General features: G+C 38.2%; 1 protein-coding gene across 1 annotated transcript in view; it reads right to left on the reverse strand.

Moving 5' to 3' along the window:
- LOC126148580 (sodium-independent sulfate anion transporter-like) overlaps positions 1 to 27,158 on the reverse strand; it is a 76,538-nt gene that overhangs the window by 32,828 nt on the left and 16,552 nt on the right. Inside the window, exons 2-6 of the mRNA XM_049915765.1 lie at positions 26,387 to 26,610; positions 21,168 to 21,363; positions 9,988 to 10,208; positions 8,566 to 8,743; positions 8,291 to 8,467 (exon numbers count right to left, since the gene is read on the reverse strand). Coding sequence (XP_049771722.1) covers positions 8,291 to 8,467; positions 8,566 to 8,743; positions 9,988 to 10,208; positions 21,168 to 21,363; positions 26,387 to 26,584 — 970 coding nt within the window. The 5' untranslated portion in view covers positions 26,585 to 26,610. The remainder of the gene's footprint in view (positions 1 to 8,290; positions 8,468 to 8,565; positions 8,744 to 9,987; positions 10,209 to 21,167; positions 21,364 to 26,386; positions 26,611 to 27,158) is intronic.

Below are 27,158 nucleotides of genomic sequence, written 5' to 3' on the forward strand. Positions count from 1 at the left end.
ATATAAATACCAAAGAATCTTAATTATTGGTGATATTAATATGGATATCAGGGTACAGTGTCATATCATATTGGAATTCTTGGATAGCCTAGGAACTTTTGATTGCTATTGTTTAAATAATAAGCCTACAAGATACAATGCATGCTTAGACAATATAATAAGTAATATCCATGAAAATAATGTTGAAATTGGAGTAGTCAAGTTAGGCCTAGCTGACCATCATGGCCTATGGATTACAGTTCCAGTCAGCAATCCATATGAACAACACAAAACTGTTACACCTATGAATGAATGCAACATAAGAGAGTTTAGAACTAGATTAAGGTCAGTTAACTGGAATGACATCTTATACAAAGATATGTGTGTCAATAACACAAGCAAATTATTTATAGAGGAAATTGCAAGAATATTTGATGAGTGTTGTCCCAGATTAGTAAAAAGACAGAATAATAACCAAGCTCATAAAGCACAGAGACTAAATAACTGGTTTACACCATATCTCAACAGTATCAGGATTACGCTTCTTATGTTTAAGGACAGATCTCACAACAGCAACGAGTACAAAGAGATGTACATTAGAATAAGAAAAATTTATAGATCTGAAATAAGTTTGGCAAAACGTAGGGTGAATGATAACTATATTCTTAAATCCAGAAACAGCTGTAAAGCTGCCTGGGAAGTAATTAAAAGTGAAATAAATAGACCAACAACTCAACTAGCTATACCCATAGCCCCAGATATCTTAAACTCACACTTTGTTAACTTCAGTTTACAACAAGATTTGTCTCCCCTCAATGCCATGCTTGATGCTAAAACTCTTTTAGGTTCAAATAAGTATGTAGTCCATAAATTCTGCTGGGCAACAGTAACTGAAAATGTTGTTAGCAAAGCAATAGGCAAACTAAATAGTTCCAGAGCAGAGGACTTCTATGGTCTGTCAAACTTTGTCATAAAGAAGATGTCAAGTGATCTTCTGCCCCCTCTAACCACTCTCATTAACCGTATATTACAGCAACGGATTTTCCGTGACTGTTTGAAAATAGCAGTAACTATTCCCATATTCAAGAAAGGAGATAAATCAAATCCAAGTAACTATTGCCCTATCACATTAATCCCAATAATATCTAAAATAATCGAAGACTGTGTTCACCAACAAATGAATCATTATTTTGAGAGGAATAATTTGTTAAGTAACTCACAGTATGGATTCAGTTCTAAACTATCCACAGTTAAAGCAGTTGAAAATATTGTTAGTGATATATATGATGGCTTTGAAAATAAATTAATCTCATGTGCTACTCTCCTAGACCTGAGTAAAGCATTTGACACTGTATCTCATAGTACTTTGATCATGAAGTGAAGACACTACGGCATGGAAGAGGACACCCTGAAATTATTAGAATCCTACTTAAGCAACAGAGTATAATTTATTAGTGTAAATGGGCAGCTGTCAAACCCACAAACAATAAAAAGAGGTGTTCTACAGGGCTCCATACTTGGGCCCTTCCTGTTTATAGTGTATGTTAATGATATGCCATAGTATTTACCCTGTAAAACAGTCCTCTATGCAGATGATACAACATTTATCAATTCAGGACAGACTCTTGAATCTGTATGAGAAAAAAATAATATAATATTTGAAAAATCGGTTCATTGGTTTAGTGCAAACTCCCTATTCATAAATGAAACAAAAACTGAGGAAATATTCTTAAATTTGAAGGTATCAAACAAAGAAAATAAGTCTGTTAAACTGCTAGGAAAGATGATTGACCAGAAACTTAGCTGGGATAAACATATCACATACGTCTGTTCTAAACTTGCACGTGCTATGTTCCTACTTTATAAGCTTAGGAGTAATGTCAGCCAAAACTTACTGCTGCATTCATATTTTGCTTATATCCACCCCCATCTTTCATATGGTATTCTGCTCTGGGGAAATTCTCCCAATTCAATATCAATTTTCAGATGGCAAAAAAAAGCTCTTCGATGTATAGTGGGTTTACCTCCTAGGGATACATGCAGGGAACATTTCAAGAAACTTAACATCATGACAGTTTCTTGTTTGTACATCTACTATTGCTTACTACATGTAAAAGAAAACATAGTTCAATATCCCGTTAGGTCATCTGTCCACACCCACAATACAAGACGAAACCACACAATTGATCTGCCATACTCTAGACTGTCTAAGATACGTAATAGTTAAATAAAATAGAAAGAAACATTCCACATGGGAAGAATATATTAAAAACAAAGATTCCATGACTTACCAAATGGGGAAGCACTGGTAGACAGACACAATAAAAAACACAAACACACACACAGAATTTCAAGCTTTCGCAATCAACGGTTGCTTCGTCAGGAAAGAGGGAAGGAGAGGGAAAGACAAAAGGATGTGGGTTTTAAGGGAGAGGGTAAGGAGTCATTCCAATCCCGGGAGCGGAAAGACTTACCTTAGGGGGAAAAAAGGACAGGTGTACACTCGCACACACACACATATCCATCCACACATATACAGACTGAATGACAGGTGAGGTATGAGTGGCGGCAACTTGAAATTAGCGGAGGTTGAGGCCTGGTGGATAACGGGAAGAGAGGATATACTGAAGGGCAAGTTCCCATCTCACGAGTCCGGATAGGTTGGTGTTAGTGGGAAGTATCCAGTTAACCCGGACGGAGTAACACTGTGCCAAGATGGGCTGGCTGTGCACCAAGGCATGTTTAGCCACAGGGTGATCCTCATTACCAACACACACTGTCTGCCTGTGTCCATTATGATAATCGACAGTTTGTTGCTGGTCATTCCCACATAGAAAGCGTCACAGTGTAGGCAGGTCAGTTGGTAAATCACGTGGGTGCTTTCACACGTGGCTCTGTCTTTGGTTGTGTACACCTTCCGGGTTACAAGACTGGAGTAGGTGGTGGTGGGAGGGTGCATGGGACAGGTTTTACACTGGGGGCAGTTACAAGGGTAGGAGCCAGAGGGTAGGGAAGGTGGTTTTGGGATTTCATAGGGATGAACCAAGAGGTTACGAAGGTTAGGTGGATGGTGGAAAGACACTCTTGGTGGAGTGGGGAGGATTTCATGAAGGATGGATCTCATTTCGGGGCAGGATTTGAGGAAGTCATATCCCTGCTGGAGAGCCACATTCAGAGTCTGATCCAGTCCCGGGAAGTATCCTGTCACAAGTGGGGCACTTTTGGGGTTCTTCCGTGAGAGGTTCTGGGTTTGAGGGGATGAGGAAGTGGCTCTGGTCATTTGCTTCTATACCAGGTCAGGAGGTAGTTGCGGGATGCAAAAGCTGTTTTCAGGTTGTTGGAGTAATGGTTCAGGGATTCAGGACTGGAGCAGATTTGTTTGCCTTGAAGGCCTAGGCTGTTGGGAAGGGACCGTTTGATATGGAATGGGTGGCACTGTGATAATGGAGGTACTGTTGCTTGTTGGTGGGTTTGATGTGGACGGATGTGTGGAGCTGGCAATTGGACAGATGGAGGTCAACGTCAAGGAAAGTGGCATGGGATTTGGAGTGGGACCAGGTGAATCTGATGGAACCAAAGGAGTTGAGGTTGGAGAGGAAATTCTGGAGTTCTTCGCTGTGAGTCCAGATCATGAAGATGTTATCAATAAATCTGTACCAAACTTCGGGTTGGCAGGCCTGGGTAACCAAGAAGGCTTCCTCTAAGCGACCCATAAAAAGGTTGGCATACGAGGGGGCCATCCTGGTACCCATGGCTGTTCCCTTTAATTGTTGGTATGTCTGACCTTCAAAAGTGAAGAAGTTGTGAGTCAGGATGAAGCTGGCTAAGGCGATGAGGAAAGAGGTTTTAGGTAGGGTGGCAGGTGATTGGCGTGAAAGGAAGTGCTCCATTGCAGCGAGGCCCTGGATGTGCGGGATATTTGTGTATAGGGAAGTGGCATCAATGGTTACAAGGATGGTTTCTGGGGGTAACAGACTGGGTAAGGATTCCAGGTGTTCAAGAAAGTGGTTGGTGTCTTTGATGAAGGATGGGAGACTGCATGTAATGGGTTGAAGGTGTTGATCTACATAGGCAGAGATACGTTCTGTGGGGGCTTGGTAACCACCTACAATGGGGTGGCCGGGATGTTTGGGTTTGTGAATTTTAGGAAGTAGGTAGAAGGTAGGAGTGCGAGGTGTCGGTGGGGTCAGGAGGTTGATGGAGTCAGGTGAAAGGTTTTGTAGGGGGCCTAAGGTTCTGAGGATTCCTTGAAGCTCTGCCTGGACTTCAGGAATGGGATTACCTTGGCAAACTTTGTATGTAGTGTTGTCTGAAAGCTGACGCAGTCCCTCAGCCACATACTCCTGACAATCAAGTACCACAGTCGTGGAGCCCTTGTCAGCCGGAAGAATGATGATGGATCGGTCAGCTTTCAGATCACTGATAGCCTGGGCTTCTGCTGTGGTGAGGTTGGGAGCAGGATTAAGGTTTTTCAAGAAAGATTGAGAGGCAAGGCTGGAAGTGAGAAATTCCTGGAAGGTTTGGAAAGGGTGATTTTGAGGAAGAGGAGGTTGGTCCCACTGTGATGGAGGACGGAACTGTTGCAGGCAGGGTTCAATTTGGATAGTGTCTTGGGGAGTTGGATCATTAGGAGTGGGATCAGGATTATTTTTCTTCGTGGCAAAGTGATATTTCCAGCAGAGACTACGAGTGTAGGACAGTAAATCTTTGACAAGGGCAGTTTAGTTGAATCTGGGAGTGGGGCTGAAGGTGAGGCCTTTGGATAGGACAGAGGTTTTGGATTGGGAGAGAGGTTTGGAGGAAAGGGTAACTACTGAATTGGGGTGTTGTGGTTCCAGATTGTGTTGACTAGAATTTTGAGGTGTTGGGGGGAGTGGAACTGGAAGTGGGAGATTGAGTAGATGGGAGAGACCTGGTCTGTGTGCAATGAGAGGAGGTTGATGGGGGGTGAGTGAGATGCCTTTCCGGAGGTGGGAAACCAGGAGATTGGATAGTTTTTTGAGGTGGAGGGTGGCATGCTGTTCTAATTTGCGGCTGGGCTGTAGGAGGACGCTCTGAACAGCCGGTGTGGATGTGGGAGAGGAAAGATTAAGGACTTTGTTAGAGATAGGAGTTGATGGGTGTGTTCATTGGCTGAGTCAATGTGTAGGTGAAGGATTATGCGGGTGAGGGCTATGGATTGTGCAGTTTGGAACTACAGCCTAGGCCTTCGTGGCAAACGAATCTGCTCCAGTCCTGAATCCCTGAACCATTACTCCAACAACCTGAAAACAGCTTTTGCATCCCGCAACTACCCTCCCAACCTGGTACAGAAGCAAATAACCAGAGCCACTTCCTCATCCCCTCAAACCCAGAACCTCTCACGGAAGAACCCCAAAAGTGCCCCACTTGTGACAGGATACTTCCTGGGACTGGATCAGACTCTGAATGTGGCTCTCCAGCAGGGATACGGCTTCCTCAAATCCTGCCCTGAAATGAGATCCATCCTTCATGAAATCCTCCCCACTCCACCAAGAGTGTCTTTCCACCATCCACCTAACCTTCGTAACCTCTTGGTTCATCCCTATGAAATCCCAAAACCACCTTCCCTACCCTCTGGCTCCTACCCTTGTAACTGCCCCCAGTGTAAAACCTGTCCCATGCACCCTCCCACCACCACCTACTCCAGTCTTGTAACCCGGAAGGTGTACACAACCAAAGACAGAGCCACGTGTGAAAGCACCCACGTGATTTACCAACTGACCTGCCTACACTGTGACGCTTTCTATGTGGGAATGACCAGCAACAAACTGTCGATTATCATAATGGACACAGGCAGACAGCGTGTGTTGGTAATGAGGATCACCCTGTGGCTAAACATGCCTTGGTGCACGGCCAGCCCATCTTGGCACAGTGTTACACCGTCCGGGTTATCTGGATACTTCCCACTAACACCAACCTATCCATACTCCGGAGATGGGAACTTGCCCTTCAGTATATCCTCTCTTCCCGTTATCCACCAGGCCTCAACCTCCACTTATTTCAAGTTGCTGCCACTCATACCTCACCTGTCATTCAACAACATCTTTACCTCTGCACTTCCGCCTCGACTGACATCTCTGCCCAAACTCTTTGCCTTTTAATATGTCTGCTTGTGTCTGTATATCTGTGGATGGATATGTGTGTGTGTGCGAGTGTATACCTGTCCTTTTTTCCCCCTGAGGTAAGTCTTTCTGCTCCCGGGATTGGAATGACTCCTTACCCTCTCCCTTAAAATCCACATCCTTTCGTCTTTCCCTCTCCTTCCCTCTTTCCTGATGAAGCAACAATTGGTTGTGAAAGCTTGAAATTCTGTGTGTGTGTTTGTGTGTTTTTTATTGTGTCTGTCTACCAGCACTTTCCCGTTTGGTAAGTGATGGAATCGTTGTTTTTAATACATAATAGTTACAAATATGTTGGCCTCGAACTGTTTAATATGCTCCCTAAAATTGTACAAACAGTATCTAAAAGTAAATTTAAGACAACATTGAGTCAATGGCTCAAAGGTAAAGCATTTTACTCAGTTGATGAATTTAAAGATTGTAGTATGGCAGATTTGCTGTTTTAACATAGAGAAAGGTACCTCTGCCTGTAGTAGGACCTAAATTAGTATCAATAGCTTAGGATAATGACATAGTGTTATCAACATGTATATGATAATGACATAGTGTCATCAACATGAATACACCCTGCTTAATATAAATCTGTATAATGTTTTCTTTTCTATTGTAAAATTAATAATTTATAAAATTCCAAATGTGTGCTATTGTACTACACTAAATTTCATATGATTTATATATACATTGTTATGAGAATATAACCATCTTTATACTGTAATTGAACTAATTGATGAAGCCCATTGTATAAGAAAATACTGAACAGCTAATAAAGATTCTTATTCTTATTCTTACAAAAACTTTTTTGTCATTATTATAGTGTTGAGTACCTGGGATGTCTTTTTCTCTAAGTTTTGACATACTGGAGGTGTTTTTTTTTCTTTTTTACATTTTTCCATAATTAAGGTGATGAGAGGTATTGCCATATTCTGGACAAATATATATAGCACACAAATGACTGTTTCATCTCAGAGACAATATTATGAAAATGATAGATTGCTACACATCATATAGAGGAAACACTGAGTAACAGACAGGCACAACAAAAAGATCACTAATGTTTAAGTTCTAGGCCAAAAGGCCTCCTTCAACACTACAAAAGACAAACACATTCATGCAAGCACAACTCAGACACACGTAAGCACTGCCTCTGGCCACCAAGGCCAAACTGCAATTGCAGTCCAGCCTCAGTAGTCAGAGACAATGGTAATGTGTGTGTGTGTGTGTGTGTGTGTGTGTATGTGTGTGTGTGTGTGTGTATGTGTGTTTTGTTTGTATGAATGTCAGTGTATTTTCTACTTTAGAAAGGCAGCTTTTGGCCAAAAGTTTAAATGCTTAACAGTCTTTTTGCTGTACATGTCTTGGACTCAACATCTCCTCTGCATAGTGAGTAGCAATCTATCCTTTTCATAACACTGTTGTTACAGCATCCTGAATTTTTATTTAATCCTAAAGACGTTACATGATTTTCTGGTTCAGGTTTGGGACTTGAAATGTGTCACCCAACAAGATGGCCTAATTTTCTTCAACCCATCAAGGAGATGGTTCTTGCATTGTGGCAAGTAACATTATTCCATTGATACAGAAAATTGGTACTGAAAAAAAGTAGTGGTCCATACCCAAACCAAGAAGAAGAATTTCAGAGAGTCAAACACCATTCACCAAATTCAGTGTTACCACAACATATTGCAGAAAATGCCTTCCACAATATATTTTACAATCATGAACAATGCATTAGACTCATGTACGTTAATACAAACTTCCTGCTCCATTGTAACTAGTTCAGCACTCTGTGTTAACACATTCTGACAGAAAAAGAATCTACAGTGTTGATGTTGGACACTCTTGGCTGCATTACCTGCTGTTATTGAGAATAGGCATTACCTATTGGTGGTGTTTGTTGTCTGTCCCTTCACTCTGACATTCCATGTCTTTCTTGAGAAAGAATACTACTTAATACTACAATAGTTCTGTCTCTACCAACCTCTTCCTTCTTTTGTTAGATGAAGGAACCTAATATGCTGCATGTTAGTGATATTATTGCTTCTGTTCCTGTATATCTGGTGTCACAACTTAAGCAAAAGTTTTTTCTGTCATAATGTAACTCAAAGGCCTTTCAGAACAGCTGAATAAAAGGGTAAAATCAAATAATATTGTGTAACAAAACCTGAACTTACAGAATGCCTTGCAGACAGCAATATTTTCCAGTAGTGCTACAAGAGGTACAACAAAAATTCCAGATCCAAGGTTTGAACACATGTCAACAAATGAATATTTGACTGTGGAATTTGCTGTCTCTAAAGTCACAGTAAATGGTGGTAACTGAAAAGGTGGAAGTCCAGGAGGTATGGGACCTAAAGAAAAAGGAAATTCACATATTAGTCAAAGTCACAAACAGTTATTATTAGTGCTCTAGAACTGAACATTAATATTTCTGAATTTAAAAACAAACCTATTAGGTTAAGAGGTGAATCTCCTGAGAGTGATAGCTGATGTCCTATGATACCACATATAACCATGAGGATAGCATTGCGAGAAGTCCCAATAAGCCAGATAGCTTTATTTAGAATCCTGTGGATGGTTGTCTTCTTTCCATCTTCTTTTGGTCCTATTTTAAAATTCGCCAGTAGCTGTAACAATCAAATTTATTCATAAGTGATGATTAATGTAAAGCACTAAAAATAAGAATGTAAGAGTTCAATTTGTTCATACACATCCTGCCATTTGCTTTGTTCAGGTGCACAGTAAAAAGGTCATTGCAATGGCAAGAGCAGTGTACCATGTGTGGTGTACCATGTAGCATTCCAGCCAGCAGTGTCATTCTGCCACATCTGTCTGCATCTTGTACTTCAGGATAGTTGCAGATCATTTAGCAGTGATTTTGTCATTAATTTAGAGTAAATGTGGCAAATATAATATGAAGAACTGACAGCAATAGTTTTCTTAGTATCAAACTCTGCTGTATTGATGTTAGATGGGGAAAGCGATGTTTTCTTAAGATACTGAATTACATATGCAACTATACGATACTATTGTTAATCAGATTACCTTTCTTTTTATGCACAAAATGAAAGTATTGTCACATTCTGCTATTTGAGAAACCCATTTTTAAAGAATATTATCTCCCAAACATGTTTCAATGTGTTCGTGCCATCACCAGTAGGTTAATATTTATTTTTTTATAGTGCTTGCATCAGCACTGATTACATAACATCATACAAATGGCATTAAAAAGTTTTGCACAAAAAATTTCATTCTCCTCCTGCAAATAAATAAATAAATAAATAAATAAAATAAAATAAAAAATAAAATAATATAAAATAAAATAAATTAGAGACGACTTTGCAAAACTTTTTGAATGCCCTTTGTATATACAATGAAGTGACAATCTGTCATGCTTTTAGCTGTGATACCAAATTATCTAGCAAAACAAGAAATAAATATGCTTCTCACTTATTTTTATATTCAAATTATATGAAAATTTCCTGCACACTATATGGAAAATCACTTGTTCATTCATGCATGAGCATTTTTCTAGTGGTGTTATGGAGATGACAAGACATATTTGAGCTGTTGTAAAAGTGTTTGTATTTACTAAGCAAAATGTTTTTTTGCCTTGTTTCAGAAAACTTAATTATTTTTTTACTATATAAGTGTCAGGTTACAAGCTCATTTTCCAGTACATACCTGAATCAGGAAAATGACCTACAACCCATAACTGAGGTCTTACAAAACTAATAAAGTTTTGTGACCCAAAATGCAACATTTCACAGAGAAGTAACATTGAATCAATTAAAATAATAAATGTCCAGGCTTTGCTAATAGTGGAATCACACTACAGTTCCTATTATTTGATCACAAGGTAACAACTCACCCTCATCAATAGTAGCACCACAATGCAAACTGTACCCAAAACACTATCATAGAGTTTTGTGTTATGCATGTTGTGGAAAAGACTTCCCCATACTTCAATGAAAGTACTGCCTTCTGCTGTGATTCCCAACAGATCCTTCATCTGTGATGTTACAATCATGAGAGCAGCTGCTGATGTGAAACCTGATGACACTGGTCCAGATATGAAGTCAATAACGAAACCTACAAAAACAAAATGAAACAATATTTTAATCCTCTGCTAATCCATAATACAGAATTCTATTTTTATATTGGTGATGTGTGAATATTATATTATTTATATTATATTTTTATTGCACATTATCTATGTAAACCTTGCATCTCAGCTACCTGTGAGTGGTTAAAATGTAATTCTGTATAGCATTGTTCACAGGGTTCAGCCACCTAATTCTGAAAAGCTTTCTTTATTCATGCTTACTGGACTATTTCATTTTCAAGTGTAGATGTATCATGAGTCCAAACTCTTTCCAACTGCCAGGAATCATTTTGTTATGGAAGTCTACTTAGTCAACTTGGTCTGTGATAGGGTAGAGGTATAGAGGAGTGTGTTAGTGGTAGCACTGCCACCATGTTTCCTAAACTTGTGTGAATTTCATGACTGTGTGCCAATTTCAGATTCCCAACTGTGCGGTCTAGATGAAACAACTGCAAGGACATTTTTATGTCTGACTTTAAGTCCCAATAATGAAATTTTATCTAAGATATTTGTTTTATTTTTATGTTTTAAGATAATTACTATTACTAGATGAATGAGGTGTAACATACAGAGTAATTTTTGGTAGCTCATTGTTTCTTGCATGTTTCACATACATATTTCCAGACATATGCATACATAAGAATAAATCCAGAACATGAAGTTTCATTACATCAGAAAACTGAAGCTAAAATAAAATGAAAATATTTGAATGAAAACTAAAAAAGTAGTCTACATCACATAAAATGGATGGATGTTACACAAATTCTTTGCAGTCATGAAGTGAAGTAGTTCTGAGAAAGTTGTTCCTTTGTTGGAATGACCACTGGTGAAGATATAATAGACAGGCAAACACAAATTGGGTCTCTTTTGAAAAAAAATCCCAAATTATAGGGGTCTGTTACAGGTTATAAATGTAGATGCTTGACATTCAGTGTAAAATTTTTTGTCTGCCTTGGCAATACAACCCATTTACGAAATGTAATGTCTTTCAGAGGTTAAATATGTCACAGTTCAGTTTTAAATGTCTACTTTTTAATCATACCCTGACAATGGTTGATTCATAAGTTCCTTCTATGAGACATCACTAAACACAGGATATTTAAAATTTCACTAATAACTCTTGTGTGTGTCAATTTGGAAGGCACTTGCTACCTCAAATGAAGCCCACAATTTTTTCACATTTACATTGTGATGCTCTTTGTAAGAGATGCACTTTTATCTCTGTTGCCAAGAAAGCTTTCCTCAAGTACTGGTGACTGTTATGGTGTCTCATCTGAAGAAGAGGGGACATCATTGGTACATGCAGTTGACAAAAACTATACACTGAATGTTACATGCTTCTAGGGATCCATTTAAATTTCAGTCTATCTTTTAGACATCCCTCATTTGTACAGAGACAGACAACCAGATGTGCTCTTGATAAATTTTCAGTCTCTCACCCTTAAATAACATTTACATGACTCACACTTAAATAACACTCAAATGATAAGTTTTCAGTTTCTCATCCTTAAATAACAGTCACAACATGTATTAGCTGGTTTTATTAAATTGAAAAATAACTGAAGACAACTGAGCACAGAATAACAATGGTAGCAAAGCTTTTTTATCTATGAAGATATTTTATGTAAATCACAGATATAAGCATTGAAATTGCACTCTCAACATCCCTTCATCTGTTCAATGATTTTATATTTAACAGTAACAAAAATTAAGGTAAACCCGAAAAGCTTCTCAAAGCAATGAATCTAGGTGCTGGAAAGCCTTTGGTAAAGATATCTGGAATCTGATCCTCCAGATGCACATGTTCAACAGTGATTAATTTGTGGTGGTGAAGCTGACACACAAAGCAATATTTAACATTAATGTGCCTCAACTGATGATGTTCCCATTTCTTCAGTAAGCATATGCAGGACTTATTATCCTTGAATACACAAACTGGTAGCTGGAGTACAATTTGAATGCTGTCCAGCAAGTATTTCAGTCAGAGCAACTCAGCAGCAGCTGTTCCCAAAGTGCATACTCTGCCTCTGCAGAAGCCCAACAGACAGTATTTCCAAACAGTTGTAACAGATAATCAGATTCACTTCTCCATAAAGTAATTTCATATAGATAGTTCCTTTGATTTATCTCAAAATACTTTTCAGGTATTCCCAGCATTCTTCCAATGGACTGTTTTGGTACCTGCTTAAGAGGTTGACCTCAGCACATGTTTCAGGCCTTTTTGTTGTCATTGCATACATCAAGCATCCAATCAACTCTCTGCATGGCTTGTAGATCCTTTTTTCTTCCCTGATTTCCAGTTTAACTTCCATAGGTGTTTCGACCAGGTTAAAATCTTGCATCCTGAATTGTTATAGCAAACTCTTCAAATATGGCATGTGGCTTACAAGGAAACCTCCCCATCGCACCCCCCTAAGATTTAGTTATAAGTTGGCACAGTGGATAGGCCTTGAAAAACTGAACACAGATCAATCAGAGAAAACAGGAAGAAGTTGTGTGGAACTACGAAAAAAATTAGCAAAATATACAAACTGAGTAGTCCATGTGCAAGATAAGCAACATCAAGGAGAGGGTAAGCTCACAACCGCAGTGGTCCCGTGGTTAGCGTGAGCAGCTGGGGAACGAGAGGTCCTTGGTTCAAGTATTCCTTCAAGTGAAAAGTTTGCTCTCTTTATTTTCGCAAAGTTATGATCTGTCCGTTCGTTCATTGACGTCTCTGTTCACTGTAATAAGTTTAGTGTCTGTGTTTTGCCACCGTACCCCAAAACCGTACCATTAGTAGACGAAAGGACGTGCCTCTCCAATGGGAACCGAAATCATTTGATCGCAAGGTCATAGATCAACCGATTCCTCCACAGGAAATCACATCTCATATATTCTATACAAGACTGGTGACGGCATGTGCGTCACATGACAGGAATATGTTGTTGACACACCTAACTTGTACACTTGGCAAATGGATAAAAATATTCTTCTACCTTGCCCGATTTAGGTTTTCTTGTGGATGTGATAATCACTCCCAAGAAAGTGATGAAAACATAAGAGTTTGTCACATAAACTGCAACAAATGAATGCAACAGGTTCACAGTCGCACAGTTTTTCCTGTGCTCTACCAAAACATATGTTTTTAACATTTTCAAATTTTTCCGTGTAGACCATAAAATCCAGCATATGTCCAAGCAAATCTGAACATCACCTGCAATTTTGGAGAGTGAAGTTGATTATGTGTGAGTGCCTGAACTTTGATAATTGTCTGAAAATTAAAAATTAAACTTTTCACTCGAGGGAAGACTTGAACCAAGGACCTCTCGCTCCGCAGCTGCTCACGCTAACCACTGGACCACAGCGCTCCTGAGCTCAGGCTATCCCTGATGTTGCAATGTTGCTTATCTTGCACATGGACTACTCAGTTTGTATATTTTGCTTATTTGTTCATAGTTCCACACAACTTCTTCCTGTTTTCTCAATTGATCTGTGTTCAGTTTTTCAAGGCCTATCCACTGTGCCAACTTATAACTAAATCTCAGGGGGTTGCTTTGGGGAGGTTCCCTTGTTAGATGCATTTCTGTTTTGTTCCTTGAAATCTCAATTCCCAATTATGATTGTGGTTTTCCTAATTCCTTTATTTTAAACTTCTTCTCTAACTTAAATTTGTATTGTATTGTATTGTATTTATTGGTCCAGTAAATCTTACATGTACAGTACAGCACACCAGATATTGGACAGGTCAAAGTATATCTTACAATTAAAATACTTTAGAACCTAGAAAATTATGTTCACAAAATTTTACAGCACTTCATATACTGGGCAAGTCAATGTGTAAGTTATAATTAAACCACATTAGAAACTTGAAGTTTACAACTGAATACATATATAAGCCAACATTAACGATTACAATATTTGCATGATCCTCACTTAAGCTCTAAGGATTTTTGAGGAGCTCTTCTACACTATGAATTGACATGTACACTAGAGAATTACATTCACAGAATTTTACTTCATATAGTGGGCAAGTCGGTATACACTAGAGAATTACGTTCACAGAATTTTACGTCATATACTGGGCAAGTCGGTATACAACTTATACTTGAACCCCATTAGAAACTTGAGAATTACATGTGAATGTATTTATAGGCCAGTATTAATGGTTACAGTATTTGCATAATCATCACTTAGACTCTCGAGGATTTTGGAGGAACTCTTCCACGCTATAAAAGCAATGTGTCAACAGATATTCTTTTAATGCTGCTTTAAAATTTTTTACATCAGTCTTTACTTTAATTTCTCTTGGCAATTTATTGTAGATAATTTTTCCATGGTGTGATGTTCCTTTTTGGCACAAACTGGTTTTTGTATGGAGTACATGAAAGTCAGTTTTCTGTCTTGTATTATGATGATGAACATTTTCATTTTTGAGGAGGATACTAGGATTTGTTATTGTATATTTCTTTATAAACATTGCACTTTCAAATAGGAAAATACTCCGTAAAATTCCTCTGCATTATTTTGTACCATCAGAATGTCAACAGAGAGCAAATAACAACTGCCTGTAAAACTATATATTAAAGACATTTATTTGCTTCTGACTGAGTGAATCTTATAGAGATAAGAAACGTATGAATAGAATGATTCAATGCTAGTGGTGCTTGCTTTGAGCCGCATAAAGCCTTCTGTAACCTGGAAAGCAAATCAGTTGTGTCTTTTAGCTAACCAGGAATAGCTCTTCAGAAATAATCATGTATAATTCCTCCTTGGGTAATCCATGAAGAAAAGCATTGCCAACACCATATTGTTTCAGAACCAGTTCTTGTTGGATTGCAATAACTAGCATTATTCTAACAGTTACAAGTCAAGCCACTGATGAATATGTTTTCTTGTAATCAAATCCTTTTGTCTGTGAACATCCTTCAGCCACAGATGTAGCTCTGTGTCTTATGATATTTCCATCCTTGTCCTTCAATTTGAATACATGTTTACTGCCAGTGGCCTTACTTCCAGGGGCAATTTAACAAAAATCCAAGTCTTTTTTTCCTTTATAGAGTCAGTTTCATCCAGTATAGCTTTATATCAGTATTCCTTATCTTCACAAGTTTCAATATCCTTGTAGCTTTTTGGTACATCATCAACAAATGATTCAGCATTCAATTAAGAACAGCATGGTTATCTAAATATTTGGATGGGCTCTTCTTCCTGATAGAACATTGAACAGCTTCATTTTCAGTTTCCTGTTCATCACTGGACACTTCTGGTATGGGAATTCTTTCATGACCTCCATCACTTGATTTAACATAATCTTCGATGAGTTCACACCTCCATTATCATCTTTGTGTTCCTTCTCTGATGATTTCTGAACAGATTCTGGAATGCAGTCCTTATTTGGTACACATTCAAAGGAAAATTTTCCTTTGTAGAAAACAATGTTCCTTCCTGTGACTATTTTTCCTTCCTCTGGACACCAAAGTCTGTAGCCATTAGGATAGTAGTCAGTTAAGTAGCACTTCAAAGATTTGCTGTCAAACGTCCCTGTTCTCAATTCCACGTAGGTAAACAATACAGTCAAATACTCTCAGCTTACTCAAGTTAGGTTTCTCATTGTACCACAAAGCTGTAGGAACCTTTCCTTCCAAAGCCACAGTAGGATTCCTATTTTGTAGATATACAGTATTACAAACAGCTTTTGTTCAGAATGCCTTACTTAATTTGCATTGAAGTATCAAACAGGGAGCTTTTTCAATAATGGTTCTGTCCATCCATTCTGAGACACCATTTTGCTGAGGAGTATATCTGATTGTAAACTCAAACTGTATTCCTTGTTCTTCAAAAAACTGCTTCAACTCATTTGATATATACAAGGTGTATTCCATAAGTAATGCGACCAAATTCATAAAAAATGAATATATTTGTACAAATAGTCAAAAATTTTCAAAATAGCACTGTCTTGCATTGATATGCTTCTGGAGGTGGTGTTTCCATGCCTGGAAGGCATCCTGGAATGCCTTTTTCCAGATTGTCCTTTAGAGCTGAAGTAACATGCACCTGGATGCTTTCAATCGTGTCCCTATGTTTTCCTTTCATGACTCCTTTTAACTGAGGAAACAAAAAAAAAAGTCAGTGGGAGCAGGGTAGGACTTTAGGGAGGCTAGGGAACCAATGGGGTCTTGGTCCTGGTCAGGAAATCATTGACAATGCAGGCGCTGTGACTCGGTGCATTGTCGTGGTGAACTTTCCACATGTCCTTGATGTCACTTTGGCAGTGTGAGACCCTCCTTTTCAGTCTTTTGAGCACTTTCAAATAGAAAGTTGAGTTCACTGTTGTCCTGGTAGGTACAAATTTGTGGTGGACAATGCCTCTGATGTGAAAGAAGACAGTGAGCATGATTTTGATCCTGGACTTGCTCATGCGTGTCCTCTTGGGATGGGGCGATGATGGGGTGTGCCACTCTGAACTCTGCCTTTTTGTCTCAGGGTCACACTCAAAAATCCATGACTCATCACCAGTGGTAACTGAGTTTAAAAAATGAGGATCATTTTCAAACATTTCCAACATTTCTCGGCACCAAAGCACTCGCATGTGCTTGTGTTCGTCGCTCAACACTTTTGGGACGAGTATGGTTCACACCTTTCTTATGTTAAAATCTTTGGTCACAATGTGGAAAACGGTTATTTTTGACATTTTTAGAGTTTGTGCTATCAATTGAAGGTTCAGCCATTTGTCAGAGTTCAAACAATCATGCACAAGCGTCACATTTTCGTGGACTCATATGGTTGATGGCCATCCACTGCGAGGTTCGTCGGTGATCTCCTCTTTGCCCTCCATGAATGACTTGTGGCATCAGAAAACTTATGAGTTGGACAAGCAATCATTCCCAAAGGCATGCTGAATTAATGGAAATGTTTTGGTGGCAGACTTCCCAAGTTTATCGCAAAATTTGATAGTGTACCGTTGCTCTGCAGAATGATCCACTGTGCTGTGTTACATAAACTCAAAACGGGGTTGACGGAAATGCATGTCCTGACTCTCCGGCAGCTTGCAGCCGAATGAGACAAAGAGCTTTTCGAAGCTAACACAACCCTCCACTTAGCCCAGCCAGTTACAACATGCTGTGGTGTACCGTTGCATCAGAAAAAAATTGGTCGCATGAGCTGTAGCCATGGTGTGAATATCTTCAGATGGTGAGTTACCTCTGACTTTGATTCCAGTGTGTAGGCCACCATGAAATGTGTAAAGTCATTGACAAACATGAGCACATACTCCTTACAGTCAAACAATTCTGGTGAGATTGGCGCACACAGGTCACTATGGATGAACTCAAGAGATCTGGTGACATGTTTCCTAGTGTGATTGCATGGCAGCTGTGATTGTTTTCCTTTGACACAATCTGAGCATTGTTCCATGGGGATTGTTGAAGTGTCCAGTTCCATACCATCAACTTATGACTGAAGGTGTTTAATGCTTCCATAACTCAAATGGCCTAACCTGTGGTGCCACAGTTCCACATAGTTTCAGTTGAAGTGGCTGACAAGGCTTAATGTTGCAAAAAATTTAAAAAATATAGCTGTGATTCATTCCCAATTGCAATGATTTCTCTTCCTTTTTAATTAAACCTCGAGCTTTTATAAACGTGATACTAAAACCATTCATTTCCAGTTTCCTAACTGACAGCAGATTATAATTAAGATCAGGCACTGATAAAACACCTTTGAGCATTATCTGAATTTCCTTTCCTTTTACAACGCTAGTGACTAATTTCTTCTTTTATTGTAGCCTCAAGAAAAATGTGTGACTTAGCTACTTTAACTTTAATTAGTTGTTCCAGGTTTTTTAAATTAGGGAGAGGTATCTTACTATTAATGAAGTGTTCCATTGTTCCATAGTGTAGGAACCAATTTATGCTGTTTGGTGACTGATCTTCACTTGATGTTGTAAAAGAAAATCCATCTCCCTCTTCGACATTAGCCACAACCATTGAACTGCTGGTTCCTGAGTTCTTGATTGGTAACTTAACTCTGCAATTAGCCCTTTTGTGACCAGACTTTCCACAACAATGACAAGTAAAGTTGAATGGGTTCGCTGAAGTTCATTGCTGATTTCTCGTTTTACTGTGTCTGATGAACCTTTTTTCTGATAACATTGAGTCCAAAACGCTCTAGGAGGCAGTGTATCTTCATTTTTGTTTTTCCTGATGACTCCCTTCCCCTTCAAATCTTCATCCAGGAGCCTATTTCTCATAAAGCTCAATGGAAAGTCTTTTACTGACATTCATTGCAGTAAACTCTATGTTGTATTCTGCAGGCATGATTAAAAGCAGGTGGCATACAAAGTTGGTTTCTTTGACAGTCAAATGTAATTCTCAAATCAGTATATCAAACTTAACTAGCAAATCGCTTGTTGCATTAAATTTCATAGTTAACAACTGTTTTCGCAATAAAAGTTGACTAGCAATTCCTTTTCTCTCAAATATATTCCACAGAGATCCTAATAATATTTTATCTTTTGTGTATTTCAAGTGACTGTTGGTGAAGCATTCAATAAGATGAGAATTACATTTCTTATCTTGTTTACCCAATTCAGCGGGTTGTGTTTCCTTTATGACACACTGTGTGTCAGTCTCTCCATCCACAAAGTACACTGTTTTGAGATAATTCACTTGCACAAATGTTAAAATTTCAAGTTCTTTGAGAAGAGTTCCCATCCTGAATTTACAATTGTTGAAATTTGTTCCATCAAATAAAGAAATATGTCATTTTTCCACTTCAGTTGCCATCTGGAAAAAAATTAACATGAGCATACACTTGTGGCCATGTATTTTGTTATAAATTTTCAGTTTCTTGGACTTACATAAAACTATAAAAATGTATCAATAGTTGGTTTTATTAAATTGAAAAATAACTGTAGACAACTGAGCACAGAATAGTGACAGTGACAAAGCTTTTTTATGTACGAAGTTATTTTATGAAAATCACAGATATAAATAATGAAATTGCATTCTTAACAGTTCTAATGTTGCATACTGTCACATCCTTCCTATATGAAGTAAGAAATATGGCAGGAACACCTGTCACAAATTTTGATTCAAATGTAATGAAACATTGCACTTTTGTACAGTTTAAAATGAAGTTTTCAGCATTGCTGCCTGTCCATTTTTAGTTATCTACTGAGAGACTACAAGGAGAAATTTGATGAAATACCCATGTCATTGTTCCAGTACAGTTTGTCACAGAAGAACATGTATAATGCAACAATTTTAAGATGAAGATCATTGACTAACGTAACATAGATTGGGAATAATTTTAACCTGAGAAACATTGTTAAGTGGTCAAATTTTGATATCATTAATGATTTGGAAACTCCTTAGACTTCATCTTTCTACGTGAGTGCTACAATTTAGGAAAGAATGGGGAAGGAGACAACTGAAATGCTTAGGAACTGAGCTTTTTTCAAGTAATTTTTTCCTTGGTGTGTCATGTACAGATGAAGAGCAGTTGCATTATTGCAAATGGTATTAACCATTACAAAGAATGTGTTTGGTATTTTTCCTGAAGACGTGAAGGATTTCCTTCCAAACTGCAAGGTGTTAAATGGGGTAGTGGAGATTGTCTTTCTACACTTTGTTCATCAGTATGAAAGATATAGCATGCACACCTGTAAAATGTAGAGCTTTGATAACTGCAAATTTTGAGCTTTGTAATGTTGGTCACTACTACAGAACATGAAGCTGCAAACAGTACCATGTCAGCAAATGTCCTGAGCCATAACAGATGCAGTTTATAATCCACAATGTACAGCAAAATAATTGGGACTTATCGGTGATGTAATCCACCAGCTACAGCATGTATATAATACATAATTACTCAAGTTGTTTGAAGCATGATTGGTCTTGCAGTTCTTCTGTCATCCTTTCTCTCAGATTTATTATACATTTAATGTTTGAATTATTTCACCAGTAAAAGTTCACTACACATGTCTCATTGTGCTTGCCACAACACAAGTTACTGTACTTTAATATAAATGGGGGATATATCATTAGGAGGAATCATGCAAATGTTGTTTGCTTTTAACTATGCCATTCAGTGGGAAAAGTTACATAATGGGCCCTCACCCCTTCAAATTTTTCATAGTTTATTTACAGTACATGTACATAATATGCAACAAAATACCTGTTTGAGACTTGTCTATTATCTAACATATGTCTTCTGAATTTATCTTCCTATGTTGAAATATGCACAAACTTTAGGAAAGTGCATTTAAATATGGGCCAAATGTAAACATTAGGCTATGTTACAACTCAGTCTGTCACTACATTCTTTATTTGGCATTCACATTCATTGGTTTTGCCTACTCTCAACCAAATTTTCACATTTGAACGTAACCTAGACCTCTGGTGACACTAGAAATCAGTCTGTCATTGTGGCCAATTTCAGGGAGAAAGAGGGAGTCCAGTATCACCTTTTACTGTGCATAGCTACAATATTAAAAAAATGGGCACTGTCACTTTTAAGATGTATTATAATAAAGAATGTACTTGGTACTTTTCAGTCCCATCTTGTGTCAGTGTGCACTAATTTTGCTGTGCAACCCAGTAAGCTCTTGTTGAGCATCAAGAATAATCACACTCAAAAGAATTAGAGAATTCTACATCAGCTCAATAACAAATGGATCTGATGCTTCCAATGAAAGGAAACAGAAATCTTTGCATAGTAATTTGTGCTAAACCAAATACTTAAATTCACAATATGACCTAAACTTTCCAAAAGAACAAAATCAGGAGCTTCAGAACAGGTTTTCAGGCAGTAAGCACAATACAGAAAACTATCAGATATAGATGTTTGAATGGTTTTACTTCTTATAATTCCGAATGTTAACCTTTGTCACACATAACTGTGAATTCTGTCTTAATCTATTCATCACTACATTTAAATTGCAAAAATGAAGCAGATCTGCTTACCAAGTCCCAGGATCCCCATGACAACTTGGACGGCTCCAGTGAGGAAACAAAGAAGTACGGCATGCTCGGGACCCATGCTGTGCACTGACTGAAATGTCAGCAGAGAGATGACTGCAGAAGGGCCCATGGGTACATCCTTGCAACTGCCAAACAATATGTACAGGAAGCAGCCCATGAATGAGCCATACAACCCATACTGGAACACATAAAAAGGTGGTGTCTGCTCTGCAAGTTCATGTTGTTGTGGAGTATAGTGTCCTGATCGATTGCCAATAAGGATGCAAAATGACTATCAAATGAGTAAGCTGCTATGAGGGGGGAAGTACGTGGCTTCAAGTTCAACTAAAACATCTACAGTAGTCCCTCACATCCAACATTACAGTCTCACAACAAATGAAATATATCTTGGTCTTGCCATATTGTACAAAGGAAATAAGTGATTCATTTTACGATTGCAGCTTTTAGTCTACCGTAACTTGAAATTTACAAACATAAAATGAAACCTGCTGATGCCATTCTCAGCAAAGAGGGTACACCAGTCACAAATATTGTAGTTATTTCACTGTGATATATTTGTCAAAACTGAAACATGTGCAAAATTTCAATTGCTTAACCAGCAAATTCCACCTAGATAACCTGAATGCTTATTCTAGAGAACAAGTCCCAATTTTTTATAAACTAATGACTATGTTATTTTCATATATAATGAAGAGGACCATTATGTGTCCTTTGTGGTGTCTACAGTTCAAATAAATTCTCCTAGATATCAAGAATTAGGTTTTATTGTACAGAATTTAAATTGCACAGTTAGTATTGTATAGTATACAACACATGTATAAGGAAATGAAGGTTACAGCTTTAAAATTTGGTTATGTTGCCTTTCTATAAACATAATACATTTTTCTTTAAAAATATTATATCATAAACTATCTATACTGTGTCTTATTCTCTACAACTGGAAAGGCGCTTTGACTACTTGAATGAATTTTCTCATGTTGGGAACTATGAAGGAGCTGTTTGTATTTTACGTGGGAAAAAACTTTCAATGGCCAAGACTGCATAACTTAGTTTGTGTTGTTGACAAACAGTTTCAACAGTTGTAACTGTCATTTCCTGGTCTTCAAAATTTTTGTTAAGAATTGTGTTCCATTTGTGAACTCATATCTCATGCCATGTTGTCATTATGGTGCATAAAATACAGCACGTTATACAAAGGTTTGTCAAAAATAAAACCATTCCACTGCTGTCCACATGCTTTGGGTAAGGTGGATCCCTGAAATATTAAAAATGTAACACAAACATTAACAGATGTTCAAATGTGAATTTTATTGTATATCATACATTATACACATGCATCTTTGAGTGTGACATATGTGAATATTCCCATGTGCACAAGATGCTTTTTAAATGTAAATGGTTATACTTTTGAGTAACCTATATACACTACTGGCCATTAAAATTGCTACACCAAGAAGAAATGCAGATGATAACGAGTATTCATTGGACAAACATATTATACTAGAACTGACATGTGATTACATTTTCACACAATTTGGGTGCATAGATCCTGAGAAATCAGTACCCAGAACAACCACCTCTGGCCATAATAACGGCCTTGATATGCCTGGACATTGAGTTAAACAGAGCTTGGATGGCATGTACAGGTACAGCTGCCCGTGCAGCTTCAACATGATACCACAATTCATCAAGAGTAGTGACTGGCATATCATGACAAGCCAGTTGCTCGGCCACCATTGACCAGACATTTTCAATTGATGAGAGATCTTGAGAATGTGCTTTCCAGGGCAGCAGTCTAACAGTTTCTGTATCCAGAAAGCCCCACACAGGACCTGCAACATGCGGTCATGCAATATCCTGCTGAAATGTAGGGCTTCGGAGGGATGGAGTGAAGGGTAGAGCCACAGGTCGTAACAAATATGAAATGTAACGTCCACTGTTCAAAGTGCCGTCAATGCGAACAAGAGGTGACTGAGACATGTAACGAATGGCACCCCATTTGCCAGTATGGCCAGTATGGCGATGACCAATACACACTTCCAATGTGCGTTCACTGCTATGTCGCCAAACATGCATGCAACCATCATGATGCTGGATTCATCTGAAAAAATTATGTTTTACCATTCGTGGACCCAGGTTTGTCGTTGAGTACACCATCGCAGGTGCTCCTGTATGTGATGCAGTGTCAAGGGTAACCACATCCATGGTCTCCAAGCTGATAGTCCATGCTGCTGCAAACATTGTCGAACTGTTCTTGCAGATGGTTGTTGCCTTGCAAATGTCCCCATCTATTGACTCAGGTATCAAGACGTGGCTGTACGATCCGTTACAGCCATGCATATAAGATGCCTGTCATCTCGACTGCTAGTGATACAAGGCCGTTGGTATCCAGCACGGCGTTCCGTATTACCCTCCTGAACCCACCAATTCCACATTCTGCTAACAGTCATTGGATCTCGACCAATGCGAGCAGCAATGTCTCGATATGATAAACTGAAATTGCGATAGGCTACAATCCGAACTTTGTCAAAGTCGGAAATGTGATGGTACGCATTTCTCCTCCTTACATGAGGCATCACAACAATGTTTCACCAGGCAACGCCGGTCAACTGCTCTTTGTGTATGAGAAATCGGTTGGAAACTTTCCTCATGTCAGCACATTGTAGGTGTCACCACCGGTGCCAGCCTCGTGTAAATGCTCTGAAAAGCTAATCATTTGAATATCACAGCATCTTCTTCCTGTTGGTTAAATTTAGCATCTGTAGCATGTCATCTTTATGGTATAGCAATTTTAATGGCCAGTAGTGTATAATGTGCTTTATTTTATCCACCATAACGACAACATGGATGAATTATGAACTTGCAATGTAATACATTTCAAAGCAAAAAATATTTTGAAGCCAAAGGGTGACAGGTGCAACTGTGAAAATCAGTTGTCAACAATAAAGGCTTACTTTGACATCTTGTTCATCATTGTATTTAGTTTGAACACACCATATGTCTTGCTTCTTTAAAACACATTGAATTATAATTATAGATGGGAAGCACTTTCTTTTATGGTTAATAAAGAATTGTAAACTTAAATACTGTAAAACAAAAAATTTTAAGAAATTGCTTTTTAAATATAAAAAATTATATAAAAATGTATACTCTGATTTGCATCATTGCCTGTATGATTTCATTGTAATCATGTCTACAGATTCATATTTGTGCCTAGGCTTTATTAGAAACTGTGTATTTCAGTTTGTTATGACTGTGATGCCATCTGGGGCTGTTTATAGTATCTACCATGTTTACCAACCAGTCTCAGTGTGTATGCAGCTTTCAAGGAAGCACGAGAATATATATTTGGTGCACTGTGTATGATTTTTTACATACTGATTGTTTTACCTTTGACATGTGGATATTCTGTGCCATGCATGTTCTTGGATTGTCTATTAATTATGTGACATGAATCATTGTAGACTTGGATGAGATACTTTGAAGTTTAGCAGATAAGGTACATTATGGATCTATATTATGTTAATATCTCACACCTAGTTTTTGTGGTTACTCAGTCTATGCTTTACAGATCTGAAGATGGCAACAAAGTTTTGCTGAAACCGGTAGCCTGAATAAATGTTCTTCTCAAGCGAGCATGGCATTTTGAAATTTTTTACTTTATTAGATTGCCCCCAGAGTGGAATAATGTCAAGCATATATTGTGAAAAAATCTTACAGCTGCTGTACTGACAATTTTGACATTGTATGAAACGGCACTTTCCAGTATTATTCATGATTTAAAGTCATTCCCTCTTCCAGGGAAATCAAGTTTACATCCCACATACTAAGCAGTCATGCTGCATGGAACAAGTTCTGATTCAGTGTGTAGTTCTTTTCATGGGGTGTGTTATGAATGTATGAGGAAGACTTATTCAATTTGTCTGGAAGTCAAACTAGTGGATGGGCAGGGAGAAAAAAACACATAATTATATCAATATACTTGACTTTTTTTCTATTTTTGTAGCTCAAAGTGCTATACAGAGCAAACTGGAAATTTTTAGGAATGGATGTTTCTTTGATATTCCTTGCAACTCTCCTCATCTATTTTTAATAATATGACTTGCATAAGATATGAGACATTCTTATGGAATGTGGTACACACCTGCTTTCAGAGAACTGGATTGTCTTTCACATTACAAAGAAAACTTGATGGTTTTGTTGATGGGAGCAAAAAACCCTCACTGCCATGTTTCCATAGGAGACTAGCAATCTTTTTGGAGATTGGGCATATAAGCAATTCTTGGCATCTCTAGTTGTTTATCGCTCTAAACATCTTCCTCAGCTTTTGTTTATTTTGACTGCCACACTCACTCAGTTTGTCGATCTGAGCACCCAGAACACTGTTCATAGGTCTTATAATTCTTTGGCAAGGCTGTCATTATTAGATGGCATTTGAGCTCTGTGGACCACAATCTTTCACTTGGAAGTTCTTTGTGACACATGGCTCAAGGCATGGGTGTGGGGCTTTTCTATGTACACTGAGACACAGGGAATTCCCTTGTAGGAGCTTTCCCTGAATCTGAGCTTGTCCACTTTATGAGTACATACTGACTCAAAGGTAAAACACCTGCCAACATTGTTATGTTTTGTGGAAACTAAAGTACAAAGTCTTACAATACTTTTTTTAAAGCAACTATTTTATTTATTTGCATCTTTTTAAAGTTATTTTTGTATAATTTTTAAACTAACTTCTAACATAAATATCGTTTTCATCAATGATACTGGATCTAGCTGTAAAATATTACCGTAGCAATATTTATAAAATTAAATTCACATACACTCATAGCTGCTGCTGCCCATAGCATCCTTTTCATGCCAACAGTGCCCTGCTGCCCACTTCTGTCTCACAGCTCCTCAAGAAACGAAAATGCCCCCCCCCCACACACACACAAACATGCACGTCACCCCTCCCACACTCCCCATCTCCTCTGCCCACCCATGAGATGCTAAAACTGATGTTGAGAACCACTGTGTTAAGGTGTCATGCTTTGATTAGAGATCATTTACATGTATGTGCTCAGGTGCAGGAAGGGGTAGGGGGAGTTCAAGGGAGGAAGGACTGGCTGGTTGGTATGGGGAGAGATGTAGAAATGTATACATAGAGAAGAGCAACCAGAAAAATGTTCAGATGAAATGTGTTGCTCTGATGGCAGCAGTACCTGTGGTGGAAGACCGGTGATGCTGGCATAGGCGAGTGACTGGGGGATGACAGTGAGTCCAACGGTGATGCCGGCGACCAGGTCCCCCACAGCATCCTCTGTGGAGTAGCGAGGCAGCCATGACAGCACGGGCAACCTCTTAAGCAGTGTCTTCTGTGAGAATGCCCTCTTCAGCCATATGTGCATCTTCTGGTGCATGATGTTTACCGGTCACAGTAAAGTCGCTGTACAGTCAAAATGACTATGATGGTAACTGCTGCCATTAAGTGACAAATCACAACAGTCTTTATGGAACTGTTTATAGCCAAAAAATGTTCAGTATATGCCATGTATATAAAATATATGGAGGAAGCATTACAATATATAGTGAATACACTATATACTGAAAATGAGTGACAGATTATTATAAGTATCCATTCTAGTGAATAAAGCATTATGACTTTGAAACTATCAAGAAATTTTTTAGAATGAGGTTCACACAAAAATACAATGTTCCAAAGTATTGTACACAATTAAAGGAATCACACACCCAAATTAAACTCCAGCTAATTGTGTAGCACCAAATCCTTCAAGGACAGAATGACACTCTTGCAGGTAACAAATTATTTCATTCAACACCAAGACACTTGTCAAATATGTACATGTAAGTGTGCACACGGCGTTTACATAATTTTTTAGTGTGACCAGTCTACAGTTCTAAGATTTTACAAAATGTTTCGCTTTGGTCTAAGGCAAATGACAGAAATACTTATCTCCTCTCAAACATCCTCAG

This window comes from Schistocerca cancellata, chromosome 2 (assembly GCF_023864275.1).
Source record: "Schistocerca cancellata isolate TAMUIC-IGC-003103 chromosome 2, iqSchCanc2.1, whole genome shotgun sequence".
In the NCBI taxonomy this organism is placed as follows: domain Eukaryota; kingdom Metazoa; phylum Arthropoda; class Insecta; order Orthoptera; family Acrididae; genus Schistocerca; species Schistocerca cancellata.